Source organism: Heptranchias perlo, chromosome 14 (assembly GCF_035084215.1).
Source record: "Heptranchias perlo isolate sHepPer1 chromosome 14, sHepPer1.hap1, whole genome shotgun sequence".
In the NCBI taxonomy this organism is placed as follows: Eukaryota; Metazoa; Chordata; class Chondrichthyes; order Hexanchiformes; family Hexanchidae; genus Heptranchias; species Heptranchias perlo.
The window spans coordinates 58,653,753-58,674,134 of NC_090338.1; the positions used below are offsets into that span (position 1 = coordinate 58,653,753).

General features: G+C 42.2%; 1 protein-coding gene across 1 annotated transcript in view; it reads right to left on the reverse strand.

Moving 5' to 3' along the window:
- LOC137332161 (docking protein 3-like) overlaps positions 1-7,526 on the reverse strand; it is a 32,508-nt gene extending 24,982 nt beyond the window's left edge. Inside the window, exons 1-2 of the mRNA XM_067995867.1 lie at positions 7,431-7,526; positions 2,301-2,597 (exon numbers count right to left, since the gene is read on the reverse strand). Coding sequence (XP_067851968.1) covers positions 2,301-2,597; positions 7,431-7,487 — 354 coding nt within the window. The 5' untranslated portion in view covers positions 7,488-7,526. The remainder of the gene's footprint in view (positions 1-2,300; positions 2,598-7,430) is intronic.
- Positions 7,527-20,382: the final 12,856 nt, after the last annotated feature.

Sequence of the window (20,382 nt, forward strand, 5' to 3'; positions counted from 1 at the left end):
GTGGTGCCGGAGGATTGGAGGACTGCTAACATTGTACCCTTGTGTAAAAAGGGAGAAAGAGATAGAACGAGTAATTACAGGCCAGTCAGTCTAACCTCGGTGGTGGGCAAATTATTGGAAAAAATTCTGAGGATTCAGGATAAACCTTCACTTAGAAAGGTACGGATTAATCAAGGAACGTCAGCATGGATTTGTTAAGGGAAGGTCGTGTCTGACTAACTTGATTGAATTTTTTGAGGAGGTAACGAGGAGGGTCAATGAGGGTAGTGCATTTGATGGAGTCTACATGGATTTTAGCAAGGCTTTTGATAAGGTCCCACATGGCAGACTGGTCAAAAAAGTACAAGCCCATGGGATCCAAGGGAAAGTGTCAAGTTGGATCTAAAATTGGCTCAGTGGCAGGAAGCAAAAGGTAATGGTCGAAGGGTGTTTTTGTGGCTGTTTCCACTGGGGTTCAGTACTAGGTCCCTTGCTTTTTGTGGTATATATTAATGATTTGAACATAAATGTAGGGGGCATGATTAAGAAGTTTGCAGATGATACAAAAATTGGCCATGTAGTTGATAGTGAGGAGAAAGTTGTAGACTGCAGGAAGACATCAATTGACTGGTCAGGTGGGCAGAAAAGTGGCAAATGGAACTCAATCCAGAGAAGTGTGAGGTAATGAATTTGGGGAGGGCAAACAAGGCAAGGGAATACACAATAAATGGGAGGACACTGAGAGGTGTAGAGGAAGTCAGGGACCTTGGAGTGCATGTCCACAGATCCCTGAAGGTAGCAGGACAGGTAGATAAGGTGGTTAAGAAGGCATTTGGGATACTTTCCTTTATTAGCTGAGGCATAGAATATAAGAGCAGGGATAACAGGACACCTAGAAAATATCAACAGGATTAAACAAAGTCAAAATGGATTTATGAAATGGAAATCGTGTTTGACAAACCTACTGGAGTTTTTTGAGGATGTAACTGGTAGGATAAGGGAGAACCAGTGGATGTGGTTTATTTGGATTTTTAGAAGGCCTTTGATAAAGTCCCACATAAGAGGTTAGTGTGCAAAATTAAAGCACATGGGATTTGTGGTAATATACTGGCATGGATTGAAAATTGGTTAACAGACAGGAAACAGAGAGTAGGAATAAATGGGTCTTTTTCGGGGTGGCAGGCAGTGACTAGTGGGGTACCGCAGGGATCAGTGCTTGGGCCCCAGCTATTCACAATATTTATCAATGATTTGGATGAGGGAACCAAATGTAATATTTCCAATTTGATGATGACACAAAACTAGGTGGGATCGTGAGTTGTGAGGAGGATGCAAAGAAGCTTCAAGGTGATTTAGACAAGTTGAGTGAGTGGGCAAATACAAGGCAGATGCAGTATAATGTGGATAAATGTGAAGTTATTCACTTCAGAAGGAAAAACAGAAAGGCAGAGTATTATTTAAATGGTGATTGATTGGGAAATGTTGATGTACAAAGGGACCTGGGTGTCTTTTTACACCAGGCACTGAAAGCAAACATGCAGGTGCAGCAAGCAGTTAGGAAGGCAAATTATATGTTGGCCTTCATTGCAAGAGGATTTGAGTACAGGAGCAAGGATGTCTCACTGCAGTTATACAGGGCCTTGGTGAGACTACACCTGGAGTACTGTGTGCAGTTTTGGTCTCCTTACCTAGGAAAGGATATACTTGCCATAGAGGGAGTGCAGCGAAGGTTCACCAGACTGATTCCTGGGATGGCAGGACTGTCATATGAGGAGTGATTGGGTCGACTAGGCCTGTATTCACTCGGGTTTAGAAGAATGAGAGGGGGTCTCATTGAAACGTATAAAATTCTGACAGGGCTAGACAGACTGGATGCAGGGAGGATGTTTCCCCTGGCTGGGGGGTCTAGAATGAGGGGTCACAGTCTCAGGATATGGGGTAGGACATTTAGGACTGAGATGAGGAGAAATTTCTTCACTCAGAGGGTGGTGAACCTGTGGAATTCTCTACCACAGAAGGCTGTGGAGCCAAGTTACTGAATATATTTAAGAAGGATCTAGATAGATTTCTAGACACAAAAGGGATCAAGGGGTATGGGGAGAAAGCGGTGATGTGATATTGAGATAGAGGATCAGCCATGATCATATTGAATGGCGGAGCAGGCTCGAAGGGCCAAATGGCCTACTCCTGCTCCTGTTTTCTATGTTTCTATGTTTCTATTGCTCCATTTTTTAAATGACACTAAAGTATTTGTTTATTAAATATAAACAGTGGATGTAATAACCACAGATTTGAATTTCAGCTCCCTGTGCCTTACCTACCTGAAATGCTAACTCACACAGACTTTTGACCCAATCCATCATTTCATTTTTTGGAGCTGCCATTATGTAGGTTTTCTCCATGGTGTTGATGCAGAACGCAGACATCTCTTTACGTGAGTTTTCCGCTTGAATCTGACTGATGCTGATACAGTCAGACAAACGAATTATCCTCTCCACTCTTTTAGAACTCTGTCTGTCGGAGGAGGCGCTGCTCTCCTTTGAATCAAACTGTTCCAGCCTGGCAATGCTGTTTGAACTCGCTGGGTACAATATGGACCAACTCTTCTTCCAAACTTTCTGAAATAACAAGAGAGGTTCAATCGACATTAAGGATGAACATAGAACAATTTGAAACTCTGAGCGCACCCAAACCCTGATAGGGTGACTGAATCCAGATAGACCTTGATACGTCCCAGTGCTTTGTGGATGTTTTGAAAGTGCAGTTTAGCTCACTGTTTATAGCAGAAGGTCCTCCCTTATATTAAAAATAATGGATGAAAGCGACAAAAAAAGATTCCAGCAAGTTCGAATTTGAATCATGTAACGCTCCCATCTCTGCATGGACTCCTGTGTCTTAAATGAGCCTGAATGGATCGGTGATTAACATTTTTAATGGATAAAATTAAGGAAAGGACTTCATACAATACTGTCCAGTGCTGGAAATGAAATTGGCAAATACAATCTTAAAGTAGAATCCCAAATCCAGCCCAAACAATCAAATTATTCCGATGGACAGAAAAGGTGTGCTTCTTTAAATTTCTTTTTGTGCTCATCAAGGTGAGGGATGTTAGTGTTGGGAGGATCTTTTCCCATTTCCAGCACCTAGTGTCAGTATCAAGCATGCCCAGATCAGGTAAAGCACAGCCAGATGCAGAGAAAAGCTCCTTCTATTCTTCCCCAACAATATGTCTCAGCTCCAACATCAAAAATACACCCCCTTACTGCACCAGTATGATATTTTTCCCACGGTAGCCAACCTCTCTAAATTTGATGTTAATGAGATTGGCAGGAAGTGCAGGCCTAAATTTATATCACGTGATAAAACCAGTAGCTGGAATAAACTGAAGAGGGTTCTCTGTTCATCCTCTAGGCATGTTATGAATTTACATAAACATCCGTGTAAGTGAAAACATGCTCTGGGACCTCGGATCATTTACAGGAGTAGTCTCAAAACACAAAACACAAAAATTAACTAGAGGACAAGAGAGTCAAGAAATTTCAATAATAATAACACCAACACTTTGCAGCAAGGTTCACCAGATATCAATCAGGAGTGGATGATATTTACCCTCCTTAGCCAACGGGAAGTTAATGCTAATTTCTCAAGTCCTGACTGCTGCTTCAACTAACTCAGCACAGAATGGGAATTAACCATGGGACTTCTCAGTCTGTATTGGCTTAGTACCACACCATGCACTAAGCCGCAAGGCAAGCCTCTTTTTAGTGGGGAAATTGCTCCACTTACATTTCCTACAGAGATAAAGGTGAAACATTGAAGAGCAGTTCACAGAAATGAACCAACAATTCTTGTCATAGCACATGGATAGAGGTTAGAATCTGAGCAAACAAATAGTGAAGCGATTCCCTGGAATTTCATGTCACAAAGTACTGAATGAAGATGATAAATTCACCAATTGCAGTGTGAGGGAGGTGAAGCAGTATCCTACTTACTATTTATGGGACTGTGTACTAGTAGAGAACAGAAACACGCCGTAAGGCGAATTACTTTGGAATGAGCTTTCATTATTTGGAGAGGGACTTTGTGCTGTGAAAGTGCTAATATCTTAATGGTCCTTTATGTGTTATGCACCTATCTGGAGCTACAGTTGGGATTAACACTGACACTCAATAATGAAGAAGATTCAACCACTAAAGGTTTCATTAACTAAAATCTTTAGGATGCCTAATACAAGTATGTAAAAAGAAAAAGATTAGTGAAGATAAATGTAGGTCCCTTACAGTCAGAAACAGGAGAATTTATAATGGGGAACAAGAAAATGGCAGAGCAATTAAACAAATACTTTGGTTCTGTTTTCACAGAAGAGGACACAAATAACTTTCCAGAAATGCAAGGGAACCAAGGGACTAGTGAGAAGGAGGAATTAAAGGAAAATAGTATTAGTAAAAAAATAGTGCTGGAGAAATTAATGGGACTGAAAGCCAATAAATCCCTTGGGCCTGATAATCTGCATCCCAGAGTACTAAAAGAGGTAGCCATTGAAATAGTGGATGCATTAGTTGTCATCGTCCAAAATTCTATAGATTATGGAACAGTTCCTGCAGATTGGAAGGTGGCAAATGTAACCCCACTATTTAAAAAAGGAGGGAGAGAAAACAGGGAACTGTCTAACATCTGTAGTAGGGAAAATGCTAGTGTCTATTAAAAAGGATGTGATAACAGGACACTTAGAAAATATCAACGGGATTAGACAAAGTCAACATGGATTTATGAAAGGGAAATCATGTTTGACAAACCTACTGGAGTTTTTTGAGGATGTAACTGGTAGAATAGATAAGGGAGAATCAGTGACTGTGGTTTATCTGGATTTTCAGAAAGCCTTTGATAAAGTCCCACATAAGAGGTTAGTGTGCAAAATTAAAGCACATGGGATTGGTGGTAATATACTGGCATGGATCGAAAATTGGTTAACAGACAAGAAACAGAGAGTAGGAATAAATGGGTCTTTTTCCGGGTGGCAGGTGGTGACTAGTGGGGTACCGCAGGGATCAGTGCTTGGGCCCCAGCTATTCACAATACATATCAATGATTTGGATGAGGGAACCAAATGTAATATTTCCAAGTTTGATGATGACACAAAACTAGGTTGGATCATGAGTTGTGAGGAGGATGTAAAGAGGCTTCAGGTGATTTAGACAAGGTGCGTGAGTGGGCAAATACAAGGCAGATGCAGTATAATGTGGATAAATGTGAAGTTATCCACTTCGGAAGGAAAAACAGAAAGGCAGAGTATTATTTAAATGGTGATTGATTGGGAAATGTTGATGTACAAAGGGACGTGGGTGTCTTTTTACACCAGGCACTGAAAGCAAACATGCAGTGCAGCAAGCAGTTAGGAAGGCAAATGGTATGTTGGCCTTCATTGCAAGAGGATTTGACTACAGGAGCAAGGATGTCTCACTGCAGTTATACAGGGCCTTGGTGAGACCACACCTGGAGTATTGTGTGCAGTTTTGGTCTCCTTACCTAAGAAAGGATATACTTGCCATAGAGGGAGTGCAGCGAAGGTTCACCAGACTGATTCCTGGGATGGCAGGACTGTCGTATGAGGAGTGATTGGGTCGACTCGGCCTGTATTCACTCGAGTTTAGAAGAATGAGAGGGGATCTCATTGAAACGTATAAAATTCTAACAGGGCTAAGACAGACTGGATGCAGGGAGGATGTTTCCCCTGGCAGATTGGAAGGTGGCAAATGTAACCCCACTATTTAAAAAAGGAGGGAGAGAAAACAGGGAACTGTCTAACATCTGTAGTAGGGAAAATGCTAGTGTCTATTAAAAAGGACTGTGACCCCTCGTTCTGGACCCTGGGGGGTCCAGAACGAGGGGTCACAGTCTCAGGATAAGGGGTAGGACATTTAGGATTGAGACGAGGAGAAATTTCTTCACTCAGAGGGTGGTGAACCTGTAGAATTCTCTACCACAGAAGGCTGTGGAGGCCAAATCACTGAATATATTTAAGAAGGAGCTAGATAGATTTCTAGACACAAAAGGCATCAAGGGGTATGGGGAGAGAGCGGGAATATGGTATTGAGATAGAGGATCAGCCATGATCATACTGAATGGCGGAGCAGGCTCAAAGGGCTGAATGGCCTACTCCTGCTCCTATTTTCTATGTTTCTATGTTTCTAATACTGTATACCAGGATTTCATCCAAGTCTACCCTGGAATATTATAGGTGGAATGTTTGTTCTAATTTCCCATTAATATTATTTTACTTGCATCACACATGAACTAAAAGTAAATCCTAAATATAATTGCTGTGGATAAACACAATCAAATGCACACACTTCAGTTGAAAGCTGAGCTAGTACCACCTGCTTTTTCACAAACAGATCTCCCAAGCTGTCTTCAACATGGTTAAAAACAATCACAGATCTAATATTGCAAGGAAATAGAAAAAATGATCATTTTGATTCACTCTGCAACTACAGTGAATATCAGGATGAAACAATGAAGAGCCAACAGTTGTCAGAAGTTAAATATTGAGCTTGTTCTATACTCCTGCAACTCAGCTTATGCTATAAGTCTTCCAAAACTTTTAAAGGGGAAGTCCATCTTAACAACAGATATTTAGGCGAGATAAGAGTACAGAAGTCAGTAAACTAAAGTATTTAATGCTCTCAGATCTAGAAAAATGCCATCTTTTTTTTAAAAATGCAGGGAAGTGTGTCCAAATAAACAAAATTATCTTGTAAGGAAAGCCATTGTTTTGTCTCAAGAATCCTTAAAATCCAAGAGGCCTGGGGTGGGCTCCCGACATGTTTTGGAGAGGATGTCGCGCTGATTTCAATACTTAGAGGTGAATTTAATCCAATCCGAAGTGTAGTGGTGATTCAACCAAACAGCCAGTTTAAACTAAACAGCCAGTGCACCTTGAACGAGGATCTACAACTAATGGCTACACTACTTTTGGTGCAATGACGCCCCCCAATATTGCACGACAATTCCCGAGCCTAGTCCGCCAGTGCTACCGCCGCTCTATTTAGTTTGTTCCCAAGTGCGGTAGTTGGTTTTTCTATCCTTTAAGGACCGCGGCGGAAAATACTTATAAGATTGAATACGGGTTGCGTTGATGAGAACTGTTCGAGGTTATTCCATGCATTTCCACAGTTTTATGATGGACAATTGCTCAAACGGGCTGGGAGTTACAAGTTAAATATGAATGAAATGCCCAGGATGGTTTGAGCCTGTGGAGAACGACAAACCCTCCTGAAGCGCAGGATTCCTGACTGTCAGCCTTCAATTCGGGCAAGTCTGGACCAATTTCTTGACACATTGATGTCCTGTCCTCGTCTGCCTTACTGCCCGTCTTTAAAACACAACTTATTCGAGGCCTTGACAATAAACCTAAATGCCAGTAACTTGTACATCAAGATCATGGAACTCACCATTCCAAATTTATACTGTTGTATGTGCAGCATTCCTTCTTTGATAGGACTTCCCATCGTGGGTCTCTCAGCTTTAGGTCCGTTCAACAGTCACTTTATAAATATAAACCCAACTATTACATCTTCACTTCCTACACTCTCACTTCCTTTTTTTGTTGTAAAGAGCATTTGACCTGCATTACAGTCTTGCTTTTGTAAAACTCAGTTTGATGACAGGCTTTTTAATAACAGATTAGAAAAGCTAGAGATAGTAATATGTCTGACAATTAAATACATTTATAATTGTTTTGAAACATTAATCTTAAGACCACATACAGAGCAAGAAAAGCATTCAGTCTTTCCTGATAGTTGTATCCTCTCAGTTCTGGACTGGGCTCGGGAATTGTCATGCAAAATTGGGGGGTGGGGGGGGGCGTCATTGCACCAAAAGTAGTGTAGCCATTAGTTGTAGATCCTCGTTCAAGGTGCACTGGCTGTTTAGTTTAAACTGGCTGTTTCGTTGAATCACGACCACATTTCAGATTGGATTAAAATCACAGGTATTCACTTTTATCCTTGTAAATCTGTTTTGCACTTTCTCCAGTGCTTCTATATCCTTTTTGTAATTTGGAGACCAGATCTGTGCACAGCATAGTAAATGTTGAAAAGAGTCTTGCAAGGAATAGTAGCACTGCTGCAGGCATTAATGATGTGCAGAGTACAACTTTCCTTCTCGTCAGTGCAGGTTGCTGTCCCTGTGTACAGTAATGTTGCGGCACTATTGAGACAGTGTGCTCATTGAGACGTTTTGGGGGTCTCTTCTGGAGCTGTAACTGTAGCACTCCTTGATTTGGAAGCACTGTGGGATTTTTCTGTCTGCCTCCTGCCCCAATCGACATTAACAGGAGCTGTAATTCCTGTTAAAGAATTGGCCGTATCTGTCCAGAGTGCAGAAAGAATTAGGGCCTTCTGCTTTGAGGGAGGTTCTCTCTTATCATGACCAGAAGGTGACCAAAACTGTGGGCCAAAGAGCATGACAGGAGGTAACAGACTGTATTAATACCACCAACATTGCCCAGAGGACCTGGCCACAGAGCAGGAAAAAATTCAATGACCTCACCAGGAGGGGAAAGATAAGCTATAAGTGTCACATCTTATTTGTTCTCTGATGGAACTTCATACTACCATGATCTGTAACCTCCAAAACATAATATTCTTGACTTTCCCCACACCTCCCTTTGGTTCCCATCACAATCTACTGAGCACTTACCACCGAGTCCCTTCACTAGCATCCCGACCCTATTCTACACAACCATGGCCAGGATAAGCCACGGGCAACACCTTCCATAACCTTTTGGCTTTTGTAATCTCTAAGGAGTTCTCTTTCCTACATTGACAGTCTCACATTGCACACAGCCATTGTCAGCTCTTTTGGAAGAAGGCGGCACACAAGAGAAGAAAAATGTCTGCCACCAAAGGAGGTCCAGGAGCACCACATGAGGTGACCCTATTTGAGGAAAATGCCCTCCAGGTACAAGGAAGGAGGAGGCCAGAGATGAGGAGGCATGGTCCCACTTCAGGATTGGAAATACCCTGGTTTTACCTTCACACCATCCTTTTCAGTCACACAAGCACTGATCTATATGTTCATATACAACAGCATCTCAATGCCAGCTGCTTAATAAAGATTGCTTTCTGCCAAGTTGTTGCAAGGAAAGGCTATTAACAATTTCCTCTTTATGCCACTGCAGATATGGCAGAAAAAGCACCATATCGCACCATCAAGGTTTGGGAAGCACCAGCCCAGTTCTATCTGCCCTGGGGATCTAGGTAGTCAGATTGAAGGTAGGAAAATGAAAATGAAACCCAGAGTACAGGTAAGCAGAAGTGGAGGAGATAGCTGAGGAAGAGGAAGCACCTCACCAGAGAGGAATATTGCAGCAATCTGCAACTGGGGAGGGGCTGCGATCCAGATCTCCCAGACCTGGCACTTAAAAGAACAATGTTTTCAGAGCACAAAAGATTGGAATCATTGGGGGACGTGTTTAGCAGTTTCTGACAGGAGGAGAAGTCACTACTTGCATGTCCGGGGTACTGATACAGGGCATTCCAAGCACTCAGTCAGCCTTGGGATGAATAGCAGCTCCAGGGCTATCTGCAGTACGGCCGCTCATGGCACAGGATGTAGTGCCGGTCTTAGCATCTCCCATGAATGCTCAGACTGCTCCAGTTCTTGCCTTCAGCTGCAATGTTACTTCCTCATTGGACAGGCTTGCTGATGAGCTTTGCCAAATAAGGCAAGAGATAGTTATCAGATTCTATGATGTCACTGCTGCAATAGGAGCTTCTCACCCAATTCCTGTCTCTCGTGATGGCAGTAAAACTTTCCCCCTCCCCCCCCCCCCTCCAAAAAAAAGTGCCCAGGAAACTTACAACAGCAAGGGTCAAGCAGCTCCTGCACCAGCAGAAGAGCAGCAAACTGCAGCAGGCCCGTCATCGAGCCTCGCTTACAGAGGTCAGGAACCACATCAATCGCAGGAGCATCTCACTCATACTCAGCTGCCAGCCGCCTGCCCACCTCTCATCACAGGGCTAGCATTAGGGAGAAGTACCAGATTAGCAAGCCGTGCACAGCACTCAATCAGTTACAGGAAGGGTGAGCAGCAGATACTAGTTTTGGGCACACTTCTGTATTTGGTCAATGCCTTTTTTTTTACTACAGTACATGCAATGTGTAGTTTCATTATGACTTTTAAGGCTAACATAAGAAATGTGTTAGGAGAATCACTTTGTTGGGGAATGAATAGGCTGATTCTGATCATGTTGTGGATCTGGCTTGATTCCAGGGTATGAGAAAGAAGGTGGAAGGAGAGGAACTGGGAGGTCTAGTGTGGGGGTGTTTAGGAGAATATTTCCTCAATCAAAGTTGAATGAATGTCTCTTGCAGCTGGCAACTGGGCAGCTGGTTGGGCTGCTCCTGTGCTGCTTCAATTTCCTAGGGAATCTCCTCCTGCTCTTCTTCGAAGGACTGTAGGGACAAAAGGCACAATATGTTGCTATCCTTTAATTTGGGGAAATGATTTTTTATCTCCACAACATTTTAATTTTATGATTAACTTAATGGGCCCTTTTTCCTAAAGAAACTTTAGGCATAAACCATGGCTTTGTAAAAAAAATAATAATTTATTATATGCCAGAAAATCAGCATTAGAATTAAACCACATCTTCGGTTCATGCATGATTTAGAATTGTTTTAACAATAATTTAAAAAAAACCTTCTGACTTTCCGAAATGCATACCCTTTTGGAAAGCAAAAGTCCATCTTATTCTAACCCCTTAATGGAAGTTTATATATCAATGGTTTTGCTCTGGCTTGTCGAGGCCCTCTAAATATCTTGATGGACGTGGTTTGCAGTGTAGCACCTGGTTTTCTCTTGTAGTCAGGTCAGCCATTTCAGAGGAAATTTGTAAGCCTGCAACCAGGTAGAAAGCGACGAGGTAGAGCAGAGCAGAGCAGAGCAGAAAACCCTTCCTTTTACATGGTCTTAAACCTCTCTGCCTCCCTATCTCCTTTAAAACGCCCGTTAAAAATCTACCTCTTTGACCAAGCTTCCTGTGCTAATAGCTCCTTATGTGGCTCAGTGTCAAATTTTGCTTGATAACGCACCTGTGATGCACCTTGGGACGTTTTGCTATGTTAAAGGCTTTAAATAAATGCAGGCTGTTGTTGTTGTGGCTGGGTTTTTAGTCCTTTTAATTTCAAACCACACCTCTGGAGTGGTTGCTGGCCAACAATAGTCTTTTTCAAGTACAACCCCAGGATTGATTGACACTCCATTTGTTTTCTTTAATATCTTTGATGTAGCTAAGTTTAATAGATCTCCCAGGTTCTGCAAGTTGCTATGGTGATCTGTTTTTTTTTCTGCGTGATCTTTAACAAGGTGTAACTTAATAGTCCTTTTTGTTTCAGACTGCCTGGAGCCAATTCCCAATTCCCTTTATTCCTAAACAGCTACAATTATATAAAAATCTTCTAACACATGACTTCATCTCATTTTCAATTACAAATTAATTTTATTTCTATGTAATTTCTCTCTGCCATTTACTCTACTGCACATTTATTTCTTTATTTTTAACCAACATTCCCGTTATTCCCAACAACACATAAAATATACCATTATAATAATACTCCTCTAACTTCCCCTAAGCAATGCCATGAGGGATCCACAAGCAATGTATTAGAAACAGTACATGAACACTCCATCGGTCATACACGGTGCAATGCAAATTTCTGTACTACACTTAATATTAGAACCAGAATTTCTGCAGCTTTTTAATTGACCGTCACAAATAAAGCCAATATTCTGATCTGTAGCCTCACTGGTAATTGACCTGAGCAGTTGTTTCAAGAATACAGAACAATTACATCTTGTATTCTTAAAGGGACAGATACTTATACTTTACTGCATTTATATAGCGCCTTTAATGTTGTAAAAAGTCCCAAGGCACTTCACAGAGGCAGGATGTATGCACAGGGAATTGAATTAATACATTTTATTAAACAGAGTATATAAATAAGGTATAATATGTGGTATAATACACTGTAGGTAAGGTAAAACACAGGGTATATATGCAGTTAATGCAAGAAACAAAAAGATGCTGTCAAGTGCTAAATGCTGACACTGACCATCTCATCTTAAATATTCTGAGCAGCACTTGTGTTGTCCTTGGAAGCGGATGTTGTCTTCTAATGTGTTTTGGTGATAAAGAGTCAAAATCTGCTGATCTCACGAACAAGATGGAAGTACCAAATGGCACAAGATCCGAGCTATAGTGATTCACAGCATATATGCTCCAAAACTGCTCAGGCTCCCTCCAATAGCAGCAGAAAAGTAACTGAAAGGAAGGAAAGGTGTTTTTCTATCTTACTTCCTAAATCTCTCAGCAGTTAGCTGATAGACAAATCTCTTTAATTGTCACATGAATAAAGAAGCAGTCTTCTTTAAGTGTGATAGTGTATGGTTTACGTTTCTCTTGAGTTGTTGTTATAGTTTGATCAACCCAAATGGTTACAGCAGTTTGCTCATTATTTACTTGTCATGTCCTATTTGGACTTGTCCTAGTGAAACCCTAGTTGAAATTGGCCTTTCTGCACTTTGCAAAATTCAGCAGTGTTGAGAGTGGAAACTTTCTGTCCATTTTAGATCCAAGTGCTCCCTGGCCAGATGTGGTACTAAAGAAAAGCTAACCACATTACCTCAACAAATGACCTTAACACCACCCTCAGCAAAGCACTGCCTGAAATAAGACCATGGAAATGCTGTTCAATTGTTCTACCTTTGAGATTGCTGCATAAGCGGCAATTGATGTTAAATTCCAGATGCTGGATTTTGCAAAGTGTAGTAAATGTTTGGGTGATTAGACCACCTGATATAAAATGGGATTTTGGGTATGACTTTGAGCAAATTCCATGTTTTGTATTTTGTGTTGCAAGTTAATCATGGGTGATAATTCTTGCCGCCTGAGCCAGGTGCATAGCCCCCAGACCCAACCAAGCCCTGCCCACATCTAGGTGAAATGCAGCAGCAGCACTGGAACGTAGCATAGATTTCCCCCAAGTTTGCGGTCAGTTACCAGTAGAGCAGCAAAGTCCAGCCTCTAAAACACACACTACATGGGAGATCGGCCACCAGAAGAAGCAATGGCAACAACAGTAAGAGGATAACACGCACGGATATGGGGTGAATCTCTAAATGTACTGTCATGTGTATCTGTCTCTAAAATGTTTCAACATTGTGTATTATGGGGTGATTAGGGGGGAGTAGCATTTAAAACAAAGCGGCGACTTGAATTATTTGTATAAAATAACAAATAATTTGCTGCGATGTCAGATCTTTGGCCAAAAAAAAGATTATCTGGTCATCATCACTTTATTTTATTCATTCATGGGATGTGGGCTGGCAAGGCCAGCATTTATTACCCATCCCTAATTGCCCTTGAGAAGGTGGTGGTGAGCCGTTTCCTTGAACCACTGCAGTCCGTGTGGTGAAGGTTCTCCCACAGTGCTGTTAGGAAGGGAGTTCCAGGATTTTGACCCAGCGACGATGAAGGAACGGCGATATATTTCCATCAGGATGGTGTGTGACTTGGAGGGGAACATGCAGGTGGTGTTGTTCCCATGTACCTGCTGCTCTTATCCTTCTAGGGGGTAGAGGTCGTGGGTTTGGAAGGTGCTGCTATAGAAGCTTTAGCGAGTTGCTGAAGTTCATCTTGTGGATGGTACACACTGCAGCCATGGTACGCCAGTGGTGAAGGGAGTGAATGTTTAAGGTGGTGGATGGGATGCGGTTTGTGGGACCTTGCTGTAAGCAAACTGGCCACCGTGTTTCCTATATTACAACAGTGATTACACTTCAAAAATATTTCTTTGGCTGTAAAGCGCTTTGAGATATCCTGAGGTCATGAAAGGTGCTCTATAAATGCAGGTCTTACTTTCTTTATTGCCCGTCCACCATAGGTTGGCACCCACCCAAATTTCCATTCCTAGCTATGCTACTGGTCTGAACAGCGAAGAGTCAATTATTAACTACACGGTTACCATTTTATATGACTTATTGAGCATTAAACATGGAAGATACTTAGGCCAAATTGAACTTGGGTTCAATAGCTTCCCTCTATTAGAAAAGTGCTTGTGAACTACTGCTGGACCTAGCCCGTGTGGATAACATAACCATATTCTTACTGTATATTTGTAGTATTTATAATGCTTCCTTCTATAATGTAATCCCCCACCCAAGAGTGTATATATCTGTGCTGGTGCTTACCCGTGTGAAGTGTGAGTGATGTAGGGTGATGTGCAGTGCTTGGTTGAAGTTTGTTGCTTGACATGTTTCATGGGTCACAGGGCAAATGCATTGTGATGGCAGCAACATGTAATGTGCTGATAAAACAGAGTCATGACTGTACATTTGGAAAGTAGATTAAAGTTGCTAGAGAGCGGGTCACTGTCTTTCTGTGATGCTGCACCACATTTACACTGAAGTATTATTAGGATGTCTTGTACAACAAGGCTGTTGTATTATTCAATGTGTGAGCACATCTGACAACCTCCATAGCTCAGCAAATTTCTTTCTTACCTGTTCCTAGATTCAGACCGCAGGTTAGATATCATTAACCCTGCCAACTCCATCCAGGCTGATCCAACAGTAATCTGGACTGGAGAGTGACCCTCAGCTCCACCTTTCTCTGTAGTACCTTTTGCAGCAGCACCTCCAAAACAGCATCTTGGAATAGTGCAGTTTTACCTCAGCACCTTGCCTCTGACATTCTTTTACATTTGCAGCCAGTCTCCCTTAAAGGCAACCAGCAGCCCTTTAAGAACTGCTGGCATTAAATCACATGCATGTCCTATATTATGTACTGAAAATTTATTGAAATGAGCTGACCTCCTGTTGTGGCAGAGCACAGGTAGATAGAGTGCATTGTTGGCCATTATATGCCAGCAAGGATTCAATGCCATCAGGAGAGGGGGTGGGGAAAGTAGGGGAAAACTAGTCAGAAAGGAAAAAAATATTGCATTTTGCTATTTTACAAGCCTGTAATAAATTAGATTGTCCTTGATAATGGAAAATGTTTTGGGAAGTTTTAAACTAAGTACTGGGAGATATTAAACATACTCACTGTAACAGGCTGTTACTGACCCAGGACCTAGGATTGAATTAGAGACGCAGACTATGGTATCCAAACCAGCTTAGTTTATTCACCCTTGATGGGTCTTTACTTACAACATCAAACCAGTCACCTGTATTACCTTAGGCCCTTCTGCTTCATGCTTCTCTGTGTGGATCAGGGGGGGGGAGGGGTACTTTCCTCCTTACCTTGTGTTTTTTCTTCTCTTTCTTCTCTCCCCTCTCTCTCTCTCTCTCTAGCTCTCTTTTTAAGAGCTGGGAGTCGTTAAAGATAATTAAGGTTCACAAACTCTTAAAGTGGTATGCTTATCTCGGATACAACTCTCACTCTGCTACACTTCTGAACAAAATGGTTTGAAAAATGAGAAAATAGCACAAATTCACACCAGACCTGTCCCCTAATAATTGGCTTAATTGCTAATGTTAGTTGATGACAGGTAATCCATTTGTTAAAACTGCATCAGAAAGTGGGCTGTGCTACTAATAATGTAAAATAACTCTGTTGATGAACAAATATTCAAAGCAACATGAGGCAAAGCCTGGGACGTCACCTCCTGCCCCCCATCCCGAAGAAAAGGAGTCATGTTGGGGTACAGGTCTGTGGAAGCTGGCTGCTTTTCAATAGCGCACCCAAGTGACCATTCTTCAAACACAGCAAGCGTCGGTAAGCTGTTTGAATTGAGAGGCATCGCAGCCAAACTGAGTCCTGTCCTCAACTGACAGCCAAACATTTTTCAACGGGGGTTCACTGAATGATGGTCAAAATGAATTGTGGCTCATTTTTTGGCTTCCTAGCCCAGGAGCAGTGAAGCCAATTGTAATGCCATTCCCACCATTTCAACTGAGATCAGCTAATTCAGCACAGACCAGGGATTGTGCATGGGACCTTCTTGGTCGGGGAAGCCTGATGGGCAGGATACTCGGTATTGCGCCAGTGATTTGTCTGTGGTGCTTGCTACCCAGTAACGCAATGTGGGACGCTTTCAAAAAAACATTGAGCCTTTCTCCAAGTTGGCCCAAGATGTTCCTTGCAACGAGGGACAAACAGAGAGTGCTGTACATTTCTCTATTATGTCTATACCCCAAATTGACTCCCTTTTCGAGTGGTACTATTGCTACAGGAGATTCACAAAAAATCGCAATTAGAAACAATTGGGCATTCAGAGAGAAAGGTGCAGAAGAGTTTCACAGAGTAATACATCCAAATATAACATTGAAAATGGTTATAAATAAACTATTTTCATCAACTGATTGTGTAATGATTGAAGAAAGGATGTGGATCAAGGGAAGATATTAGTTTGTTTTCAGATAAGGGGAGTATGGTTATAAACCTATATATAGTTTTTTTTAATGTAGGTACTGGTTTTAAAATCAAAGTTAGCTGTAGCAGTGCAGTATGTGATGTGAGATTTTGACTACAGAATTTGAAAATAGGGTTAACTGAAGAGTCAAATCAGCAATACAAATTCCAGATACTTAAGTGATATTCAACGATATTGTTCAGAACTTCTGCCAATGCCAGACCATGACCCAACAGAATCTTTTAATCCAGTACGGTAGTAAACTGGTTTAGATTGTGACTTAGAATACTGTAGCATAAAGACTTCAAAATCATAGGAGCCAACAAGAGTTCATGTGACTCACTTTTAATAATTGGCTAAGTTGATGGGTTTAGTTCACTGACATAAGAACATAGGATTGCTAGATGAAAATAGACCAAGGTCCATCTGGTTCACCTTCTACCATCCTGGTAGTCATGTGATACAATGATAATGGAGTTATTGACTAATCATAGCAATCAATCTCTATCAATCAGTCGACAACAGACCCAGACATGAGGTGAGGAAAACCCCAATGGTGGAGAACTTTGGGAACCACAGGTCCAAAGTCACCTGTTCCCCCCAAGCATTCTACACTTACCACATATCGGGGGAAAAATTCGATAAGGGTCCGTTTTGGGCAGTGGTAACACAATGTGCTACCACACCGCGCCCAATGGACCCTGCGCAGGCAGGACACAAGTTTGGACCCAAGGGAGCACATACCTGCAATCGGCGTTCCGATCGATTCCAATTCAGCAAAAACATAGGAAACATAGGAACATAGGAACAGGAGTAGGCCATTCAGCCCCTCGTGCCTGCTCCGCCATTTGATAAGATCATGGCTGATCTGTGATCTAACTCCATATACCTGCCTTTGGCCCATATCCCTTAATATCTTTGGTTGCCAAAAAGCTATCTATCTCAGATTTAAATTTAGCAATTGAGCTAATATCAATTGCCGTTTGCGGAAGAGAGTTCCAGACTTCTACAACCCTTTGTGTGTAGAAAAGGACCAAGAGATTGATTAAGAGGGGAAAAATAGAATATGAGAGTAAAATTGCAAGGAACATAAAAGTGGACTGCAAAAGCTTCTACAAGTATGTAAAAAGAAAAAGATTAGTGAAGACAAATGTAGGTCCCTTACAGTCAGAAACAGGAGAATTTATAATGGAGAACAAGGAAATGGCAGAGCAATTAAACAAATACTTTGGTTCTGTTTGCACAGAAGAGGATACAAATAACTTCCCAGAAATGCTGGGGAACCAAGGGACTAGTGAGGCGGAGGAATCAAAGCAAATTACTATTATTAAAAAAATAGTGCTGGAGAAATTAATGGGACTGAAAGCCGATAAATCCTAAGGGCCAGATAATCTGCATCCCAGAGTACTAAAAGAGGTAGCCATGGAAATAGTGGATGCATTAGTTGTCATCTTCCAAAAATCTATAGATTATGGAACAGATCCTGCAGATTGGAGGGTGGCAAATGATTATAGACCGGTTAGCCTAACATCAGTAGCAGGGAAAATGGTAGAGTCTATTATAAAAGGATGTGATAACAGGACACTTAGAAAATATCAACCGCATTAGACAAAGTCAACATGGATTTATGAAAGGGAAATCATGTTTGACAAACCTACTGGAGTTTTTTGAGGATGTAACTGGTAGAATAGATAAGGGAGAATCAGTGACTGTGAATATTTGGATTTTCAGAAGGCCTTTGATAAAGTCCCACATAAGAGATTAGTGTGCAAAATCAAAGCACATGGGATTGGTGGTAATATTCTGGCATGGATCGAAAATTGGTTAACAGACAAGAAACGGAGAGTAGGAATAAATGGGTCTTTTTCGGGGTGGCAGGCAGTGGGGTACTGCAGGGATCAGTGCTTGGGCCCCAGCTATCCACAATACATATCAATGATTTGGATGAGGGAACCAAATGTAATATTTCCAAGTTTGCTGATGACACAAAACTAGGTGGGATCGTGAGTTGTGAGGAGGATGTAAAGAGGCTTCAAGGCGATTTAGACAAGTTGAGTGAGTGGGCAAATACATGGCAGATGCAGTATAATGTGGATAAATGTGAAGTTATTCACTTTGGAAGGAAAAACAGAAAGGCAGAGTATTATTTAAATGATGATAAATTGGGAAATGTTGATGTACAAAGGGACCTGGGTGTCCTTGTACACCAGTCACTGAAAGCAAACGTGTAGGCTACGCGGCCTCTCGAAGTTCCAAAATGGCCTCTGGGATGCACGCGCACACGGTAAACGGTTTTGCACACACGCAGATAACGAACGCTGGCAGCTTGTAAAGTAGCGAGAATATGTGTTGGATCAGTGTACAACGCTGAATTAAAGTGATAGACACTGTTTTGGCACTTAACGCTCCACTCAATGCATTGTCTTAACCACGAACACCTGAACATCTTACACGGCCTGGAGGACCCCTCCCCCATCAGCGTTATGTAAAGGGACCATGCAGGATTTACAGGTTAGTAGATGGATTATTGCTTTTGGCTGCTGATACATTCATACCTGTTTTTGGAGGTCCCCTATACTTGAATACTGGGACAAGGGAACATAGCCTAACATTTAGTGCCAGGACTTGCAGGAGTGAAGTTAGGAAATGCTTCTACACGCAAAGGGTGGTAGAGGTTTGAAACACTCTTCTGCAAACAGCAGTTGATGCTAGTTCAATTGTTAATTTTAAATCTGAGATTGATAGATTTCTGTGAACCAAGGGTATTAAGGGATATGGGGCTAATGTGGGTATATGGAGTTAGGTCACAGGTCCACCATGATCTCATTGAATAGCGGAACAGGCTCGAGGGGCTAAATGCCGCTGTCACTTGCTGCCTCCTGTTATGCGCCACCTTCTCCTGCAAGAAAGCGAGAAGTGTGTCAGTACGTGTCCTGTGTGATGTGCCTGTCGTGGTTGAATAGCTGCCAGTGTGTGTAACCTGAGTTGCAGGTGTGCAGCTTCAATAGCGGTGATGTGTGAGGGTGAGAGGAAGCATCTGATTGGAAGAGTTGAATACTGATGGAAAGAGTTTATTGGTATGTGGGTGATGGGGTGGTATAGTGTGTGGAGCAGTGGATGCGGCTCGTGGTGCAGTTGGTAGGAGACGCCACTTGAAAGTTGACCTTACTCATCTTGACCGCTCATGTCAAAGCATTGAACTTCTTCCTGTACTGCATCCATGTTCATGGTGCTATGCGCCTGGCATTGACTTCGTCCCCTACTGCCTTCCACTGACTCGGGAGCATATGTCTGGAGGGCATCTCCTGTGGATATAGGACGTCCCTCCTTCTGTCCACCTCTTACACCAAGGCCTCTAGTGCATCAGCAGAGAACCTTGGTGTATGCATTCTTGCAGACCTGGTACCAACTCAGATCGGCAGATTGGTGAGGTCTAGCGTGTAGATTGGAGGGTGTAGGATTTAGTAGTGCCCAACCTTTATTCAATGTTTTAACATAACTCAACAGTTTGTAAACATAGGGATGGGACCCACATCAGTGTTTTACGTGTGCGATGTCTGATCTCCGTTCAGACTCCGTGTGGACCCATATCTTATTTTTTGCAAATAAGAGGTACAGCCTGTTTTTAAGAGGTGCGAGCGAATCACGCGATATTTACCTCCACCACCCCCCCCCCCCCCCACCGATCCCCCCGCTGGTGAGAAGTACAAACCTGATGCAAGGTCTGATTGCTGCGCTTCGATTAGATAGGTGACCAGGCAGCACAAATCTCACGTGCTGCCTGCATCGGAACCAGCGGGTGCGGTTTAATAGCGATGCCCGCGCCCGGATTCAGGCTGTTTTCAATTTATGCCCCCATGTTTTGCAACAGTTTGAAAGTTTCTCTCATATACCTTAAGATCAGAGAATTCCAAAGGGAGTTGCCAGAGCAGATCAAAAGTATAATTCATAAGCTAGCGGGGTAGAATTTCATCTTTAATGCCT